Here is an 18,410-nt window from a genome sequence, read left to right as displayed (position 1 = left end):
GGGGAAGAGTTAAACCAAACTCAAACCAGCCCTGACCCTGACCTCTTTCTCTCTTCCGCTTGGCTAGCCCTTCTCTCACCTTGGCCATTGAATCCTTAACGACCCCCATCTCCCCCAGAATGGTCTCCAGTATGTGCTTCAAGATGTTTCACACCCCTAGGTAGCACAGAAAAAGTGACTGCCCCCTCCCCCTTGCTGACTAATGGGCCTGCTGCCAGAGCATCTTGAGCGAAATAGCTTCATTTATGTTGAAATGAGGTCTTAAACCAAGGGAAGAAATTTTCTCCATGTAAATTTCAAAGTTGAATATATGTTGAATGTTTTCAACATTTAAATTTTTCTTTTCTGTTTAAAGGTGGTTAATTTTCACTGTTAAATATTTGTTTAGCATTTAGAAATTTTTTTCCTTGTTGAGTGAACACACATTTCACACTCTAAGTCACAAACTGATAGTAATGAACATACACTTGGCAAGTATGTTCACAGCTAAGAGAACTGATAGAAAGTTTTAGAGAAACGTAAACATAATCTGGAGGAGAGAATGCCTCTGTAAATTGGTGCTTTGCATGCTGAGGACAGTAAATCATGGACGTGATTATAACCTAGGTAAGTTTAAAAACAGATATAAAATGCTCCATACCAACTACCCTTTCATTCTTAATTCTCTACCTGTCTTAATCATTAATTTCTGGAGTTTTATCTTTGTTATCAAACTAAAATATTTTTGTTGTCCATGTCTCCAATTAGGAATGTTTGTCCATGTCTCAAATTATGAACGCGTCCATCAACATACTTTCAGGGACAACATACAAAGCATTCTTCTAGCGATATTCCTACCTATTGTGGTCTTAAAAATTCTACCAGCAAATTCACAAATTGGCTCTTAAAAACTGACCCCAGTCAGAGGTGATTTTTCAGTGACTTGTGAGTGAAGTGTGATGGGTTGTGGAAAAATGTCACAACTTTTCTACAACTTGTATTTTCAGATGTGAAGTACTTGAAAGAGGAGGATGCTAACCGAAAGACCTTCACTGTTAGCAGCATGCTGGATTTCCGAGTGGACCGTAGTGATGATGGAGTGGCGGTCATCTGCAGAGTAGACCACGAGTCCCTCAATGCCACCCCTCAGGTAGCCATGCAGGTGCTAGAAATACACTGTAAGTAAACACAGCCCTCCTTTATATGTACAATGTGTTTTTTTATATCTATTTAAATAAGTTTTTAAAATTACACGAAGGTACAACAAATGTGCCCAAAACTTGCTGTCTTTAGTCTCAAATACATTCAAAGGGAATAGTGCCTTATCTGAATGTGAGTCCTAACAGTAAAGGAAGATAAAAGAGATCTCAGAGTTTAATAAAGGTTGGAGCTGGAGCATGATGTACGTATGTGCAGGAGAGGGTTGTAGAGAACAGTAGAGTTACATCAAAATAACCTAGGCATTTTCAGCTTCCTTTCCTTGTCTTTAACCTTCTACTTGATATATTTTAGTCTCTTTGAATGTAGGGGCACCTCCACTACAACTGTAATTATCATTTACATTTGCAGGCACAGTGCTAACTGAGTGATGCTCACAGATGAGGTGCAGTGCTGAAGCTTTAGCGAAGTCATCTCACACAGCTTGATATGAAATCAGTGTCTCCAGTTACAATTGCATAGGAAACTATGGAGTTCAGAGGGGATAAGTCAATTGCTAGCAAATGGTACCTTCATCATCTCTTACTTACAAAAGTCATAGGGATACATATTTACTAAAATGAAGCTGAGTGATTTGAAATATGTAAGCCAAGATAAAAAGGATGAAGTGAGAAAGATTTAAAAAAAAAAAGCATCATATTTTCTGAGTTGCATGATTTGATTCTTCGATGTAATAAAGCTAATTCTTTCTCTCTCTCTCTTTTTTTTTGACTTGAATTAAAACTTGAACTAGGAATTGTGAGGAAGGAATAATTACATTAAACCCTAAAATGCTAAGCCTTGAACACCACTGTTCTAATATGGCTCATTGCATTATGCTTTTTCAAAATTTATTTTTATTGGATATTTTATTTACATTTCAGATGCCATCCCCTTTCCCCATTTCCCCTCCCTAGAAAACCCCTATCCCATACCCCCTTCTCCTTTTTTCTTTTATACAATTTTTAAAATGTTAACCAATGGCTTTATAAGTTTGGTAATGCTCAATATTAATCAGAAGTGTAACCCAATATCCAACCTAGATATATCAACTATCTTTGACTGGCAGAGACATGTGAACATCAGCCTCCATGTCTGGACCCCCTCTCTCTTTCTCTCTCATCACCTAGCTCCTCCTCTCCTTACTCCTCCTCTCCTTACTCTTCCCACTTAGCTCCTCCTACATATCACCCTTCCTGTTAAAATAAATCTTTTCTCTCAAAATACAGTTAGAGCAAAACTATACCAATTTATGTCAGTAAGGTGCAAGATAGACCTAACACCCAGTCCATTATTTTGTTGACTAAGCAGAACCTCTGTCATCTCTCCTAAATAAAAGACTTAGTTCTGAACCTGGCTTTTTTTTCTTGGCTTTAGAATGAATGTCAGCTGAAAACCATCCTCTCAAATCTTTTCTCTCAAAGTAAATAACAAGGATTGGCTATGAGACTATAAGTTTTCAACCCCATCAGAAATCCAGAATGACTGAGTAAACTGAAATTATGGGAAGCACAAAGCATAGCTTATAAAACATAGCCAATTTATAGAGACCGCTGAACACCTGGACACTTCCTATACTACAAAACATTGGAGCATCTGATCTTCAGCCTTCTGACCCAGGATCATCTGACAGACCTAGTGATGCAGAATTATTAAGGGATGATTACTCTGTTTGGCAGATATAATCAGCTGACTATTCTGCAAGTGGGTCGTTTTCTAGACAGTGATTTGTCTGTAGATGGAAAGAGGCGATTCTTGTCTAGTGGCTTACTCACCACAATTGGAATAACTCCAAAGATGCTCAATTTCTTCTTAGAATCCAAGACAGGAAGCTGTAAGGGGCAGACAGGTTTCTAATCAAAGTGAACATTAATACAGAAATGTTTGTAACATCAATTCTGTGGATTTCTGATGTTTTGAAAACCAACTATTTATGTAAGACAATCTGGACTATTGTCTGTTAACTCCTCTCAGCTATTTCTAAAGAAAATATAGGAAACACCCTAACAATAAATTCAAAGCTATGAATTTGCTATAGCCCCTTAACTCACAGGCTAACCTTCTCAAATAAGTTTAAAAAAAATTAAAGGATTGGGTCTAAGCCTTGTATTCCTAAATGTGTTATACAGGTGCAATGCCTATGATAGTAACAATATTCATCTCACTTTTATATTAATAAGAAGCTCGTACCAATGAAAACCTTAAATTTGAAATTAAAGTAAAATTTGTACCATTTAAGAAATTTTAACTTCATCTTAATAAGAATTATACATATTTCTACCAGTAGGTTATGGCTATGCAATAAATCCTAGCTAATCCTCCCTGTTCCACCAAAACCACTATTTTTCCATAGAAAGCCAGCCCAATATTAACCACCTCAGTCCCCAAGCCCAGGGAATAGGGGCGCTGACTCTTCATTAACTTCTTCAAGCTGATTATGGGTGTTGAGATATTAGAAGAGGGGTTGGGAGAAGATTAAATTGATAAGCCTCTGACACTGTGTCTTCACTGCATCTAGCTGGAATTCCAGGACGTCAGAGGTTCCAGCAGGTCTGCTCAGCTTGCCTGATGAATAGATAAACCAAGGCTATGTATTCTGCAATATACAATTCTCAAAACAAATTTTAGTATCCAGATAATTGTTTGTTTGAATTCTGGAATCCAGTCTTCTGGTGGCCTGCCTCTGTCATGTCTAATCCATATAATTCTGGGAGTTTCTATGAGGGTGTGCTCCCACCATCCTCCCATTTTTGCCTTCCTGCTCTCAAATTTCCCAACATCAGGAAATCCAAACTTTCGGGCACCTAGGCCCTCCACTTCCACTGATGCCTAATCCCTTACCACATTACCCGCCTCCAATTACTATGAGGGTGTGCTCTCACCATCCTCTCATTCCCGCCTCCCTGATCTTGCAATTCCCCAACACTTGGGAATCCAAACTTTCAGGTACCAAGGCTGTCCACTTTCACTGATGCCTGGCAAGGCCACCCTCAACTACCTATACAGGTGGAGCCATGAGTCCCCCCCCCCCCTTTGTATTTTAGAATGGCTACTCCAGCTTGTTTCAAGGACCATTTGCTTGAAAATTGTTTTCCAGTCTTTTACTCTAAGGTAGAGTCTGTCTTTGCACTGAGATGGGTTTCCTGTATGCAGCAAAATGCTAGGTCCCGTTCATGTATCCAGTCCATTAGCCTATGTCTTTTAATTGGGGAACTGAGTCCACTGATGTTAAGAGATATTAAGGAACAGTGATTGTTGTCTCCTGTTATTTTTGTTATTAGAGGTGAAGTTATCTTTGTGTGGCTATCTTCTTTTGGATTTGTTGGAAGAGGGTTACTTTCTTGCTCTTTCTAGGGTATAATTTCCCTCCTTGTATTGGAGCTTTCCTGCTATTATCCTTTGAAATGCTGGGTTTCTGGAAAGATATTGTGTAAATTTGGTTTTGTCGTGGAATATCTTGGTTTCTCCATTTATGGTAATTGAAAGTTTTGCTGGGTATAGTAGCCTGGGCTGGCATTTGTGTTCTCTTAGGATGCGTATGACATCTGTCCAGCATCTTCTAGCTTTTGTAGTATCTGGTGAGAAGTCTGGTGTAATTTTGATAGGTCTGCCTTTATATGTTACTTGTCCTTTCTCTCTTACTGCATTTAATATTCTTTCTTTGTTTTGTGCACTTGGTGTTTTGATTATTATGTGATGGGAGGTATTTCTTTCTGGTCTAGTCTATTTGGTGTTCTATAGGCTTCTTATATGTTTATGGGCATCTCTTCTTTAGATTAGGGAAGTTTTTTTCTATAATTTTGTTGAAGATATTTATTGGCCCTTTAAGTTGGAAATCTTCACTCTCATCTATACCTATTATCCTTAGGTTTGGTCTCTTCATTTTGTCCTGGATTTCCTGGATATTTTGTGTTAAGAACTTTTTGCATTTTGCATTTTCTTTGACAGTTGTGTTGGTATTTTCTATGGTATCTTCTGCACCTGAGATTCTCTCTTCTATCTCTTGTATTCTGTTGGTGATGCTTGTGTCTATGACTCCTGATTTCTTTCCTAGGTTTTCTATCTCCAGGGTAGTCTCCCTTTGTGATTTCTTTATTGTTTCTACTTCCATTTTTATGTCCTGGATGGTTTTGTTCAATTCCTTCACCTGTTTGTGTTCTCTTGTAATTCTTTAAGGGATTTTTGTGTTTCCTCTTTAAGGGCTTCTACCTGTTTACCTGTGTTCTCCTTAAATTCTTTGAGAGTGTTATTTATGTCCTTCTTAAAGTCCTCTGTCATCATCATTAGAAGTGATTTTAAATCTGAATCTTGCTTTCCTGGTGATAGCAGGAATTCAGGACTTTCTAGTGTGGGAGAACTAGGTTCTAATGATGTCAAATACCCTGGGTTACTGATGCTTATGTTCTTGAGCTTGCCTTTTGCCATCTGTATCTCCTTAGTGCTACCTGCCCTGTCCCTGACTGGAGCCTGTCTTTCCTATTATCTTGGTTGTATCAGAATTTTGTGGGGTGGGTGTAACTACTGGGGTAAGCGCTGGGGCCCCAAATCTGCTCAGTGCTCAAGTGCAGACAGGATGCTGCCCAGGTTAGAGCTCTGGGAGCCCTGTTTCCTCTGGGTTCTTAGAGATTGGAGGCAGAGCTGCTGCCCAAGATCTGCTCAGTGCTCTGGCCCAGATCAAAGGGAACCAGTGCTCTGGTCCGGGAGTGACTTCCTAGGTCCTTGTGGGTCCCAGTTACTCCTTGTTTGGGGTGAATGTTGCTGTCTCCTTACCTAAGATACTGCCTGGGTTAGAGTTCCTGGGAGCCCCGCTTCCTCTGGGTTCTGTGTGATTGAGGGCAGAGATGCCATCTTGGATCTGCTCAGTTCCTGGGTCCAGACCGGAAGAAACCAGTTGCATTCTGCTTTTATTTATTAGTCAGTGATGTGTTGGTCACTATTATATAGCAGCCATGGTATAGCCTGGACATACAAAGAGGTATCAAAAGAATAAAACCAGAGCAAAACTACTTGTCCCCACTTTTCATCACCACCACCACCTCACATCATCACCACTATAAAAACATTTATCTTACAAAAACTCTTCTACATGTCAGTGAAAGGAAGTAAACGTAAGTAATCTCTGCACGCAACATACCAATGAGGGACAATTACTATGCAAGAATAGTTAGCCCTGCAAGATGCTGGGAAGATGAGGACAGAGGCAAAATCAGTTTTGATGAGCTTACCCACATACAATGCTGAGGAACGAATACATGGAAGCCCTAAATTAGGAGCACACCTGTGACATTTACATCTAGAAAAATCAAGACAAACAGAAAGACCATAGTAGAAAGCACTGGTGCAGAATAGAGCATTAGGATAAACTACCAGAGATGTGTCTGAAACCATTGCAATTTCTAAGCAATTTGCATTGTGTTAGATTAGTTTTACTAGATTTTCTTCTGCTTTCCTTAAAGCAGATTCTGACACAAGCACACATATGACCGTATGAATATCATTTCTAGTTTCAGCATTTATATATAAATGCTTTTGTGTAGGTTACTGAAAGTGCTTAGACTGAGTATTAACTAAAGAATCAATTTCTGTGCTGATTTGATATAAACTAGACAGTTAAGTCCCATGAGCTGGAGACAACTGAAGTCAAGTTTGTGCCATTTCAAAGCTTTCAAATGAATGTCAATGACCATCCCATTATATTGCTTATTTGGTCACGAATCTTCACATTACAGGAAATAGAGCAGATTGGTACATTTAGAGGACCGGTATTGCCATTGCAATAGTTGGAACTTTTAAATATATATGTTCTATGTGAGGTAATAGTATTTGAAATGATATTTGTCACTTACTTAACTATAATTCTAGCATAAGATGAACAAAATTAATGGGAAGTGAGTCATAATAATTGTTGAGAAACACCATAAGGGCAAGGTCCTTCAGATAGTGAAACATTTTGACTACATTTATTTGGATGTCTGTGTTTATGGAAGAGCTAATTCAGCAGATGAGCTGTTGAGTTTAGTTGTGAAAAAGGAGAATGTTTTGAATAAAATCAGGTTTGTGGTTCTGGGTATTTGTCTCAGTGGTGTTTGCTGCTCAAGCATGAAGATGTGAGTTTGGATTCTCCAACATCCACATGAAAGGCAAGCCCAGCAACACACATCTTCCATAAGTGCTGAAAAACAAAGGCAGGCAGTTACTGCATGCTAGCTGTCTAACTAAGAAAGATTAATCAGAGAGTTTTGGACTCAATGAAAGATCATGTATCCAAAACCAAAGATGAAGTGTGAGAGACATGTTGATATCTACTTCTAGCCTGCTCAGGCACATGCACAGGTGAGAATTCCTTCAAACACAGACACACAAACACACACATACACACATGCACACAAATAATAAAGTAAGACACAGAGGAACACAATACTTGAATGAAAAACAAAGGGAGGTTTTTGGTGCTGTTAAGAATAGAATTATGTTAGGCATGGGAATTTCTGTAATTTGACTTTGAAAATGGAAATTTTACAGCAGAACTAAATTTGTTATTATAAGACTCACTAACCAGGCTAATCTTTCAATAGCTGAGTATTCTGCCTTTTCTTATGTCATTTCAGTTTTGCATCAACCTTGCTTTGAGCATATCCACCCAAAAGTCACAGAATAGCTTTACTGCCCATACTATAAGAATTCTTATCAGAGTTGTAAATATTTCAGCTTAGCTGTTAGTTTCAAACATTTACTACCAAGCTTGTTTTTCCTTCCTTCAAAATTCAGAATGGTGCTAAAATAACCCTAGCCACTTATTCATAGTTTTAAAAATAATTTCCATATTAACATGTATTGTTTTGCAAAATTTCACGGATAGCAGTAACTGAATTCCTTAACTTCTACGAAGTTTTACAAGAAAGTGTTTGTACTCATATTGACTGATGAATTAAAAACATCATCTCATTCTATTGTGGATTAATTAATATGTAAGTGTCCAGAAGCAAAAACTCGATCAGCTTAAATTATTTTTCTTAAGATCTAATATACCATCATTTCAATATATGTAGTAACTAAAAACAGCTGGTGGTGATGCCCAATGTTCCTTTAAGGTTACAGAACGTTCCCCAGAGACGAAACAAGTCCAGTGATCAGAGAAAGCTACAGTTAGTACTAAAATTAGAGCAAAGACATCAACTAATGCAGTCTTCATAAACTTCAAAGGGCAATGCCAAAATGTCTAAATTCTCCACATAGAAACTCAAGATACTCACCCCACACAGGTGTGCATGTGTAGTTGCTATGATGTATGAGTTGCCAAGTTTTCAAATAGTGGAAGATAGAAAACAGTTTAATTCCGGATGTTTCAATGCTATACTAATATTCTCATTATGACCTGAGGAACGGTCCAAATGCAGAAACACTTAGAAAAGATATCAGTGTTTCCTACAGAGCATGGAAAGAGAACATATGTAGTTTTCAAAATAATGTACATAATAATAAACTGCACAAGGCCAAAACAATCCTATTGACAGATTTGTAGGAAATTGGAGAGCACACACACGCACAAAGGTACATAATGAAGAAAACAGAGTAAAATAAGTTAAAAGAGAGAGCTTCAACTCTGTATCCTCATGATGCACAGTTTTAAAGGAGATTAGCCTGCAAATTATATCAGGGCAACATTTAATTTTTATGAAGTATCAATCATTAATTTAAATACTGCCATTTTGATGAAAGGTACTCTTTCCACCTGGAATTTAAGAAAGGAAAGATCAAATTTTTTTTTTCAGAAAGACATATTTTATTTTTTCTTTTATTGGATATTTTCTTTCTTTTTTTAAAAAATTGGGTATTATATTTACATTTCAGATTTTATCCTCTTACCCCACTTCCCCCCACCACCCAGAAACCTCCTATCCCATCCCCCCTCCTCATGCTTCTTTTCTTTATTTACATTTCAAATGTTATCCCCTCTCCAGGTCTCCCCTCTGGAAACCTTCTATCCCATCCCCACTACTACCTCTGCTTCTATGAGGGTGTTCCCCCACCCACCCACCCACTCCTGCCTTCCTGCCCTGGCATTCTGCTACCCTGGGGCATCGAATCCCTATAAGATTAAGGGCCGCTCCTCCCAGTGATGTCCAACAAGGCCTTCCTCTGCCCCATATGCGGCCAGAGCCATGGGTCCCTACATGTGTACGCTGTGGTTGGTGGTTCAGTCCCCAGGAGCTCCAGAGGGGTCTGGCCAGTTGACTGTTGCTCCCTCCACAGGTCTGCAAACCCCCTCAGCTCCTTCAGTGCCTTCTCCAACTTCTCTGTCGAGACAGCACACTCAGTCCAATGATTGGCTGCAAGCATCCGCCTCTGTATTTGCCAGGCATAAATTTGTCTGGCATAAATTCCTGCCAACCATAAATGCTTTCAAATTTTACATATTAGGTAAGAGAGGAGTATTTCTCAACTAAGAGCATAAAAGCCACTTACCTTTGATAGGTGAAGACTCTTATTTATCAGTCTATCTTTCCACATATCTCTTTGAAACAAATGATTTTCTTAGGAAAACATTGTATGAGTCAGATTTTATTCAATGGTCGGTAGGAATAATGTATGTGGACCAACTGAAAACTCTGCACAGCACACAGAATAGAAGAAAACCAAGATAACTTTTCTGCACATGACATTGCATTTCCATAATTATATTAAAATGTAACTCTTGTTGAAAAGGAAAAATAGAAAATGTCAAAGTAATGTTATTTTTTTCTGAGACAACACTGTAAAATTTTAGAGTAAGATGAAAATTAGAGGCTAGAATTGTAAAATGTCTGTATGTTTCAAAATACTTTATACACTTTCCCCAACAAGTCATATAATCTTATAATTGATCCTTAAAATTTATTTTATACTTGTATTGGAGTGTAATGTTTCACCTATAAAATTATTAATTGTCAAAAAATGTACATCATTAATGTTCAAGCGGTAGATAGCATAATTAAAAGGGCCCATGAAGTGGATGTTCCATTTGGGCCCAAACTATTATCTGAGTGATAATGAAAGGTGCTAAGTAAAGGAAGGGAGGAGAAGAGAAGAAGAGAAGGGAGGGAAGGGAAGGGAGAAGAAGAGAGGAAAGGGGAGGGAAAGGGAGAGGAGAGATTGTTTTCCATGGATGAGCTTTGAAAAAGAAGGGAAGGCAGTAGGGATATTCAGGCTTTCTTAATGAGAGCATTGTTTTTTTAGATCAGTTAAGTTAGTTATGAATAAAAAGGTATGCATAAAATCCATTTAAAATAGGACAAAGCACATTATTGTTTTTAAATAAAATACCTCTATAATAAATTAATGGCCAATTTCTGTTCTTGCCCTATATGTTTGGATACCTGCATTTCCAATCTAGTTTGCTGGGCAAGGATTAATAAAGATACTGCATTTCTCACTTGCTATCTTACATTGTAAAACCTATCATAGTGCTTCCATGGGGATCCTGTTGTTAAATCTCAGAAAAATTACTTTGAGTTGGAGGAACAAAACTTAAATATTATAAATTTTTCTACATTTATCAACCATATGTATAAATACAATGCAAATGTAAATAATATTAATGGAGATCCAAGCTTATGAGTCCACCTTGCACAAACCCATGTGTTCTAAAGCCTAAATTTATTGTAAATCGTCTCCTATGAATGTTCACAGCTGTGTTTCCACAATATTTCCACTAGTTTTAAAAATTATGCTTGTTTCAGACTTTATAGGCTTACAAAAAAGTAGTTCTATGTGATGTATGCATTTAAAAACAGTGTATCTCACCAACTGACATCTCCTTAGAAGAGTGCTGGCTATCTAAGTAGCATATGAACAAAGACTGCTAATGCAAGACCTCTATTCAGAAACCTACCAGGATTCTATTTTTTTTAAAGCTACATCTATATTAGTTTACATGAAGTGTTACAGATATATTCTTCTGATTAAATTATTAAGTGATTTTTTCATATAATTGATAGATATATTCTACCTACTCCTTTCAAATTGTTTAAAGTGATTGAATTGTGAAATCTTTTTACTCTTTCTAAACGTGATTCCTCAAATTATCACTCTATCTTATGTAATTGATCATAACTTCTTTTGTTTTATGAAATATATATATATATATATATATATCCAATTGCCTATAAAATTATAAATTCCAGAAATGGGAAATTATTATTTAAAAGTAAAATGTTGTCTTTGAAAATGTTTTATTCTAATCAAAGCTTATTGAAAAGCATTTGGTTTTACTTCTTGTGCTTGAGGTAGAACCCAGAGAAGCAAGTATTCCACAAAAGCACTTCCCCACCACTTAAAGCAAGGGTTTTATTGAGAAATAGAATAACAGATGCCTTCATCCCAGAATGGCCCAAAATGGGTTATTTGAAATGTTTTAAATAACTTTAAGTATGGAAATTAAACACGTAAAGAAGAAAAATTATTAGTGTAAGTATAAAATGCATACGTAATATAGAAGTCCCAGGAAGTAATGCACTTTTCAATTAATTTAAACATTTTAAAACATAACTGCAATCATAAATTAAAAGTGGTCAGGAATCTTAGGTGGTTTACCTCTGCATTTCTGTCATCTGTATTCTTCCTTGTTACTTCTGTTTTGTGAGTAAACCATACAAGGGTTGTGAAACCTCAACTTAGATAATATAAACCAAAACAATGCAAAGCAATCAAGTGCAAAGATAGTGGAGTCAGACACATATAATGTTTAAAAATGGTATTGGTGTATAAAGATGTCTTTAAACTTCTATAAAAGCAAAATATTCTAAACAAATCAGGATTAAGGTACAGTAATGACTGATGTCACTCTTGTTCCAGCACTTTTATGATGATAATGTGTTTTATTTATCCTCAATTCATAGTAGCTAACCAGCTATTGGTATGGCTGCTCAGCAGTTGAGATATGCATATGGTAACTAGAAATCACATTTACAATTTATTTTATATTAAACTTAAATAGCCACATATTTATTCAGCAGCACTGCTCTTGATGATGTCATCATACTTTCCTCTTCTAATTTTATTAGATCTTTTAATCATGGTAGGGAACATAATTGATGAGTTAATGGTGCAGTAATTTCTAGGATGCTGATGTAGCAGCATTTTATATAATACAAAAAGCATAGCAAAATCATAAATCTGTAACACGTAATATACTTTAAAGGGGCTTGATGTTTCTATAGTGTAAGTGCAAGGTAGTACTGCTTAAATTTATTTTTATAATTAAATTTTGATTTGTTGTTTGGTAAAACCTTTCAGGAAAAAAAATACAAATCATAAAACAGTTTATTTTTTTTTTTGAAAAATGGTATTTTAATAGACGTACTTACAGTCACATACTGCAGTATTGATAGTAATAGAAAGTATGAATTATAAGTAATAAAATATTGATGCACTCATTGTCCTCTCCTACGGCTCCCCTTGGCTTCTCCTTTAGATCTTCCTTTTGACTCAGACTCATGATAAAAGTACATTGCTCCTAAGGTTTTCTTAATCTATTCAGTTTTGCCCATTTACAAGCATGACACCTCGAATATTTGTTCTGAGCCTACTGCTCACCTAAAAATGTAAGATGATTTCTTACTATATCTTTTAGAATTCCCAAATCCCCCAACCTGACATATGGTGCTTTCAATAGGTATTCTCCTAGAACACTACTTTGCAATGTTCTCTTTTTCAGAAACTGTGCATTCAATAATTCTCAGGTGCCTCCATCAAACCTATCCTTTCTTTTTAAAATTTCATATGGTGGCTCACAGCAGTCTTTAATTTCGGTTCCAGAGGTTCCAATGCCCTCGTCTGGCTCCAAGACTCCTGTGTTAGTGTCCTACAAGTGTTGCAGACACATACATACGTGACAGACACACAAAATATTAAATAATAATAAGTAAACCATTTTATGTAAATGTCACAAGAAGAACTCTTCTAATAAATGGGAAAAGGGGTGCAGATTAAAAGGCTTTTCCCATCTGTCAACAAAAATAGTGACATGAAGGGAAGCAATGGGAAGTAAAAAATGAGACACACAGAACAGCTGTGTGCACAATTCATCAACATAAACAGACAGGCTTTAGAACATGCAAATCATAAAGAGTCAAAGCACACCATAAACTGTGTTCTAACTGAGCTAGATGGGTAATGAGGTGGATTCATAGACCAGCAAATAACCCAGAACAAAAGACAAAGCATCCTTGGAGGTGTGAATCTCTACAGTAATCCAAGAAAAAAGGAAGAAATACAAAGGTATTAAAGCATTTGGTTTGATCGGGTGAGATAGACACTGTATTGATTGTGGTACTTTGGGGATTTATTCCTTCTTAAGTCTTTGTTTCATAACAATACACAGTGAACAAAACAGGACTTTTCTTGCTTGTTATTGTAGTTGTTGGTTTTGTAATTTGGACCCAGTGTTTTCCACTGAAATGTATCTCTAGCATTCCTTTTGTGCTCTCTAAAAGATTCCAGAAAACAATTGTGTATAGGATATATACAATGGAGTACATACATCAAGGAGAATTGTGTACCAAGTATTTGATCAGTGTTTTATTAGAGGATAGTTTAATAAGAAACTGATTTTATAACGGAGTAGTGTTCTCAAATATTAAGTTAAAAAAAGAACATTCCAAAAACTTGTTAATTTACCAAGAAGGCATTTAAATGAGGTCTAGAAATTACATTCACCATGATGATATAATTATTCATAAGAAAGCAATGATCTCTGATATCATTCACATGGTTTCTGAAAACCACAATAAGCACCCTGTAGCACCATTTGTAAAACCTATGGCTAAAATTGAAAAGTGAAAGCATGATGATATTATGTTATGTTGCTATAATTTACTTAAAATAACAGATAAAAATACTAATACCATGCTCTGTAAATTTTAGGAACCATGTAGATGTTTCCTATATGAGTCCATAATTTATGAATAGTCAGAGGAAATAATTTTTGTCAACAAATAACATTATCAAAATATGTAATTTTAATGAAACATCTGAACACTGTGGATAACCTTGAACAATGTAATTGACTCTGGCTCTACAGTATAGATTATCTTTGTTCACTTTATATATTATATGATATGGATTGACATATTAGGAGTTTTTTCATGGCTTGACCAACATCACTAACAGAAAAATGTTACCAGTATGTAAAGTCAAATTCTTATTTATTTTTTAACTATAGAAAGAACAAAGGTCTGGTCTCAATGAGAGAAGACACACCTAACCATTAAGAGACTTGAGGCCCCAGGGAATGGGGAGGCCTGGTAGCATGTGGGAGGAAGTAAGGGGTAATGGGGACATCCTCTTGGAGAAAGGGGAGGGGAGGAAGAATGAGATGAAGAAATGTCGTAGGACAGATTGGGAGGAGGATAGTGACTAGACTATAAAAATGATTAAAGATAATAAAAATAGGAATTCATAAGGAAAATATTTGATTCAAAGAGTCCACTCACTATCCTGCAAAACTGTCAGTCATGGACAGATGTTGCTGAACCACTAACATTGAATGGTTCAGGGGTTGTGCTTTGAAGTTGTTCATTATGTGGTTTCATAGTAGTTTTGTAACAGCTCCTCTGTAAAATCTTTCTTAGAAATACAGAAAATCTATTTCACTGGATCAATGTTTTCATTTTGACTTTTATCAAATAGAACAGAGTATTCTCACTTCACAAATTAATACAGCTTTACACTTTTTATTTTAAAATGAATGACTTTTTATGATTCTGTTTTAACCATGCTATTATATTATATTCTTAATGAATGAACCCCAGAAATTTTCAAATAAAAGAAGTAATATATATTCACACACCTTAAGTTGTGCTCAAAGGAATATTGGTTTTCTAAATAAATATATATTGCATTCTTAGTAGGATACAAGTCTCAGGAAGCTGATACCTCTACTCTTCTACTTGGTCCAAGACACAATACTGAATCCAACTCTTAATTGAACTGGCAAATATCCTACAGATATCTTATACTTTGCACATTATTTTTTTTTGTGGCTCTGAGAAAGATCTAAACAACAAAAAAGTATTGACAGCCGACATACTTAGAAACATCCATCAGAGAAATATTGAGAAAGCTGAGGGACTCAGTAAGAGTCCTAGTTCACTGTATAATACTGAACCACCTGGAGAATCAGGATGTCTGATATATAGATGGAAAAGGAGATTCATTTTAGAGAATTGTTCTAAAAGTGTCGAAAGTGAGTCCAACAGTGAGTCCAGAGTGAGCCAGCAATGTACAGACTACAGAGTCATGGACATGTTTGTCTTCATCCTATGTCTAAGGTCCTTAGAACCAAATGTTTCTCATTCCCTCTACTTCAAAGTCAGTAACCTTAGAATTCATGGAAACCCATGTCCATTCTAGTTCTGAGATAGCTATAGTATATTATAGCCAAATATCTACAATATTTGTCTTGCTCAGAATAGCCAGTAAGCATAGACATGTGGCATTGGACTGTGTCCTGATACACAACAGCATGCCTCAGCTACTTAATTTCTTTCCAGTATATCTATGCTTCTGATGTTTCTATCACATCCCAAAGTTACCAAAGGTTTTTGTCCAGGCTTTAAATAGCTGACATTTGAAGTGCATTCTAGATTTAAATTTTAGCAAATCTGAAACAGAAGAAAACTTAGACTCTTCTAATGCTTAGGGTAGGGTTAGTCCTTTACTTTCTTGAGGAATCTAATTGAATGGGACCCATCCACACTTGGAGATCAATCTGCTTTATTCAGTCTTCCAATGTAAATGTTAATGTAACACTAAATCCTTGTTAAAGAAAATTCTAGAACACTTTTATACCAAATTTGATAAACACCTAAGAGTACAACAGATTAAATATATTTCCTAGAAACAAACTTTTCTCTGAATATTGCTCTTTATATTTTTCCACTAGAAATGAATTTACTTTTATAAAGATGATGCAGTATGTTTAGGCTGAAGGGGGAAAACCAACAAGCTTCAATCTGATTAGAAGAACTCCAGGACATACCTATGACACTGCATACTTATCTACATTTCTCCAATTTTTGAATAAATTACTTTATAACACCAGCCAACAAATTATTCCATAAATATCTTGTTATTTAAAAATTAATAAATTATATTTAAATATCTTACATTATTTAAGAAGTACAATAAAGGTTTTATATTTTTTTCTAATTTATGATTTCTTCAAAGACATTTTATAATATAATAATTTACCATGATGTAAATGGACAGCCTATTTGTAACCTTTGTGACATATAATTTGTGTTTGATGACAGAAATTGAATTCCGGGCCTTGTATGTGCTAGGCAATTGTTCTGATACTGATGTGAATCTCAACCCTGGAGTCACTCTGTTCCTCAAGCAAGACTATAACCAGTACAACTCTTGTCTTTATATCACACATGCGGAGATTATAAGCATCTATCTTTCCCAAATCCTCTCTTACAATTTTTTATTATTTCATATGTATTGTCTTGTTTACAGGATTGAGGAAACAGGTGTTTGAAACAAAAATAATTTTAGTATATAAGATCATCTACAAGATTACTTTTATATTAGTGAAATTTTACAACTATGTTTTAAGGAAAACAGCTAACTTAAATATTGCAGAATTGATTGTTGCTGCCTGTGCTTGTTACCAAGACAGCACATTAAGATGACTTCAGATGTGTTCCATTCTTCTATTAAGTCTAAGTGGGAGGGGAAAATTAGTCTGTGAAGTTAGAGGTATTGTGTATGATATGTACATATAGCTATAAGGGGTAAAGAACTGGTCACATAATTCTCCACAGACTATAAAGAAATTAATGTGCTTATACTCTCCCTCTACTCTTTAATCATTATTTTTCATTTCCTCTATGAAATATGTACTTTCCTCCTGATTAAGGGATATCATGTACCATGTGATTTTAAACCTAGGTATCCTGTTTTTTTAAAATTTATTTCCACAAGAGTGGATTTTATTAAAAATGAAATGATTACCTTTTTTGACAATTACATCATTCCGTATGAAACCAGATGTTACCTTTCAGGACGGTTATAAGTAGCTATTTGATATGTTTTGTCCACTATACATGAAGGGAAGCAGCATGTGCTCAGAACTGCAGGGCTGCCTCTTCAAAAAGATTCTGCATAATGCTTCTGAGACAGTAGTTTATCTTGAGTTCATTGGGAGTTCCTTATTGTGAGTCCCTGGCAGTCCTGTGACAATGAAAGTGTTGTTATTCAAATGCACATGAATGCATCCAGTCCACAATAATAGTATTCATAGCTATCTATAAATAGTTGAAGAAACAATTGTGTGAAATACTTGATATTCATCTGAACCACTTTTTTTTGCAATGTCACATTTAAATTCAGATTTCAGAGGTACTCCTATGATATTCAGAAATTTTTCTTAAATTGCACAGATGGGAAAGTAGCAGCCTTTCATATATATATATGTATATATATATATATATATATATATATATATATATATATATATAATATGTATATATATATTTATATATATATGAAAGGCTGCTACTTCATATATTTCATATATTCCATATATATATATATATATATATATATATATGTGTGTGTGTGTGTGATAGGTGATTCAATTATAAAATGTATCCTTACATGTGATTAACATTTTTTTCTATTTTTTTTCTAGATACACCATCAGTTAAGATTATACCTTCCACTCCTTTTCCACAAGAAGGACAGGCTTTAACTTTGACCTGTGAATCTAAAGGAAAACCACTGTAAGTGATTGAATGAATGGTAAATATTTCACTCTTAGGTAAATCAATCTTTAATGGCAGGGTGTAACTGTAGACATCTACATTTTAACCCTGTCTTGTCAAACAAGAGAACAGGCTCTTTTGTATTTACCCCTTTCTCTTTCAATTTTACTTAAAATTAATGTGTGTAAATTTAAAGTATAAATACAAAGTACACGATCAAGTGACCTGATTTAGGGCACAGTGATGTCTGAAATGCTTAGAAATAAAGGGAAGTTTGCTCAAATGGAATTCAATAGTCTGTTAGATATCTTACGCCATGCCATCTCTCCTGTGCAATGGTAGCAACATTTTATTTATAGAAATAATGAATTATGGAAGTTATGAGATTGTCATTCTAGGAAACATGCATCACTTCTCTTAGAAATGATTCAGCAAGTCAGCATCAATGAATCTCTGGGATTCAGTTCTGTAGAAATAAGCTTG

General features: G+C 35.5%; 1 protein-coding gene across 3 annotated transcripts in view; it reads left to right on the top strand.

Moving 5' to 3' along the window:
* The window catches only part of Cadm2 (cell adhesion molecule 2), a 912,354-nt gene that overhangs the window by 784,568 nt on the left and 109,376 nt on the right, over nt 1-18,410 (top strand). For all 3 annotated transcript variants that reach the window (XM_034515865.2, XM_034515864.2, XM_034515863.2), the window contains 2 exons: nt 987-1,157; nt 17,855-17,945. In XM_034515865.2, the coding sequence (XP_034371756.1) occupies nt 987-1,157; nt 17,855-17,945 (262 nt within the window). The remainder of the gene's footprint in view (nt 1-986; nt 1,158-17,854; nt 17,946-18,410) is intronic.

Source organism: Arvicanthis niloticus, chromosome 12 (genome assembly GCF_011762505.2).
Source record: "Arvicanthis niloticus isolate mArvNil1 chromosome 12, mArvNil1.pat.X, whole genome shotgun sequence".
Classification (NCBI taxonomy): Eukaryota; Metazoa; Chordata; class Mammalia; order Rodentia; family Muridae; genus Arvicanthis; species Arvicanthis niloticus.
This window is presented reverse-complemented; position numbering and strand designations above follow the sequence as displayed.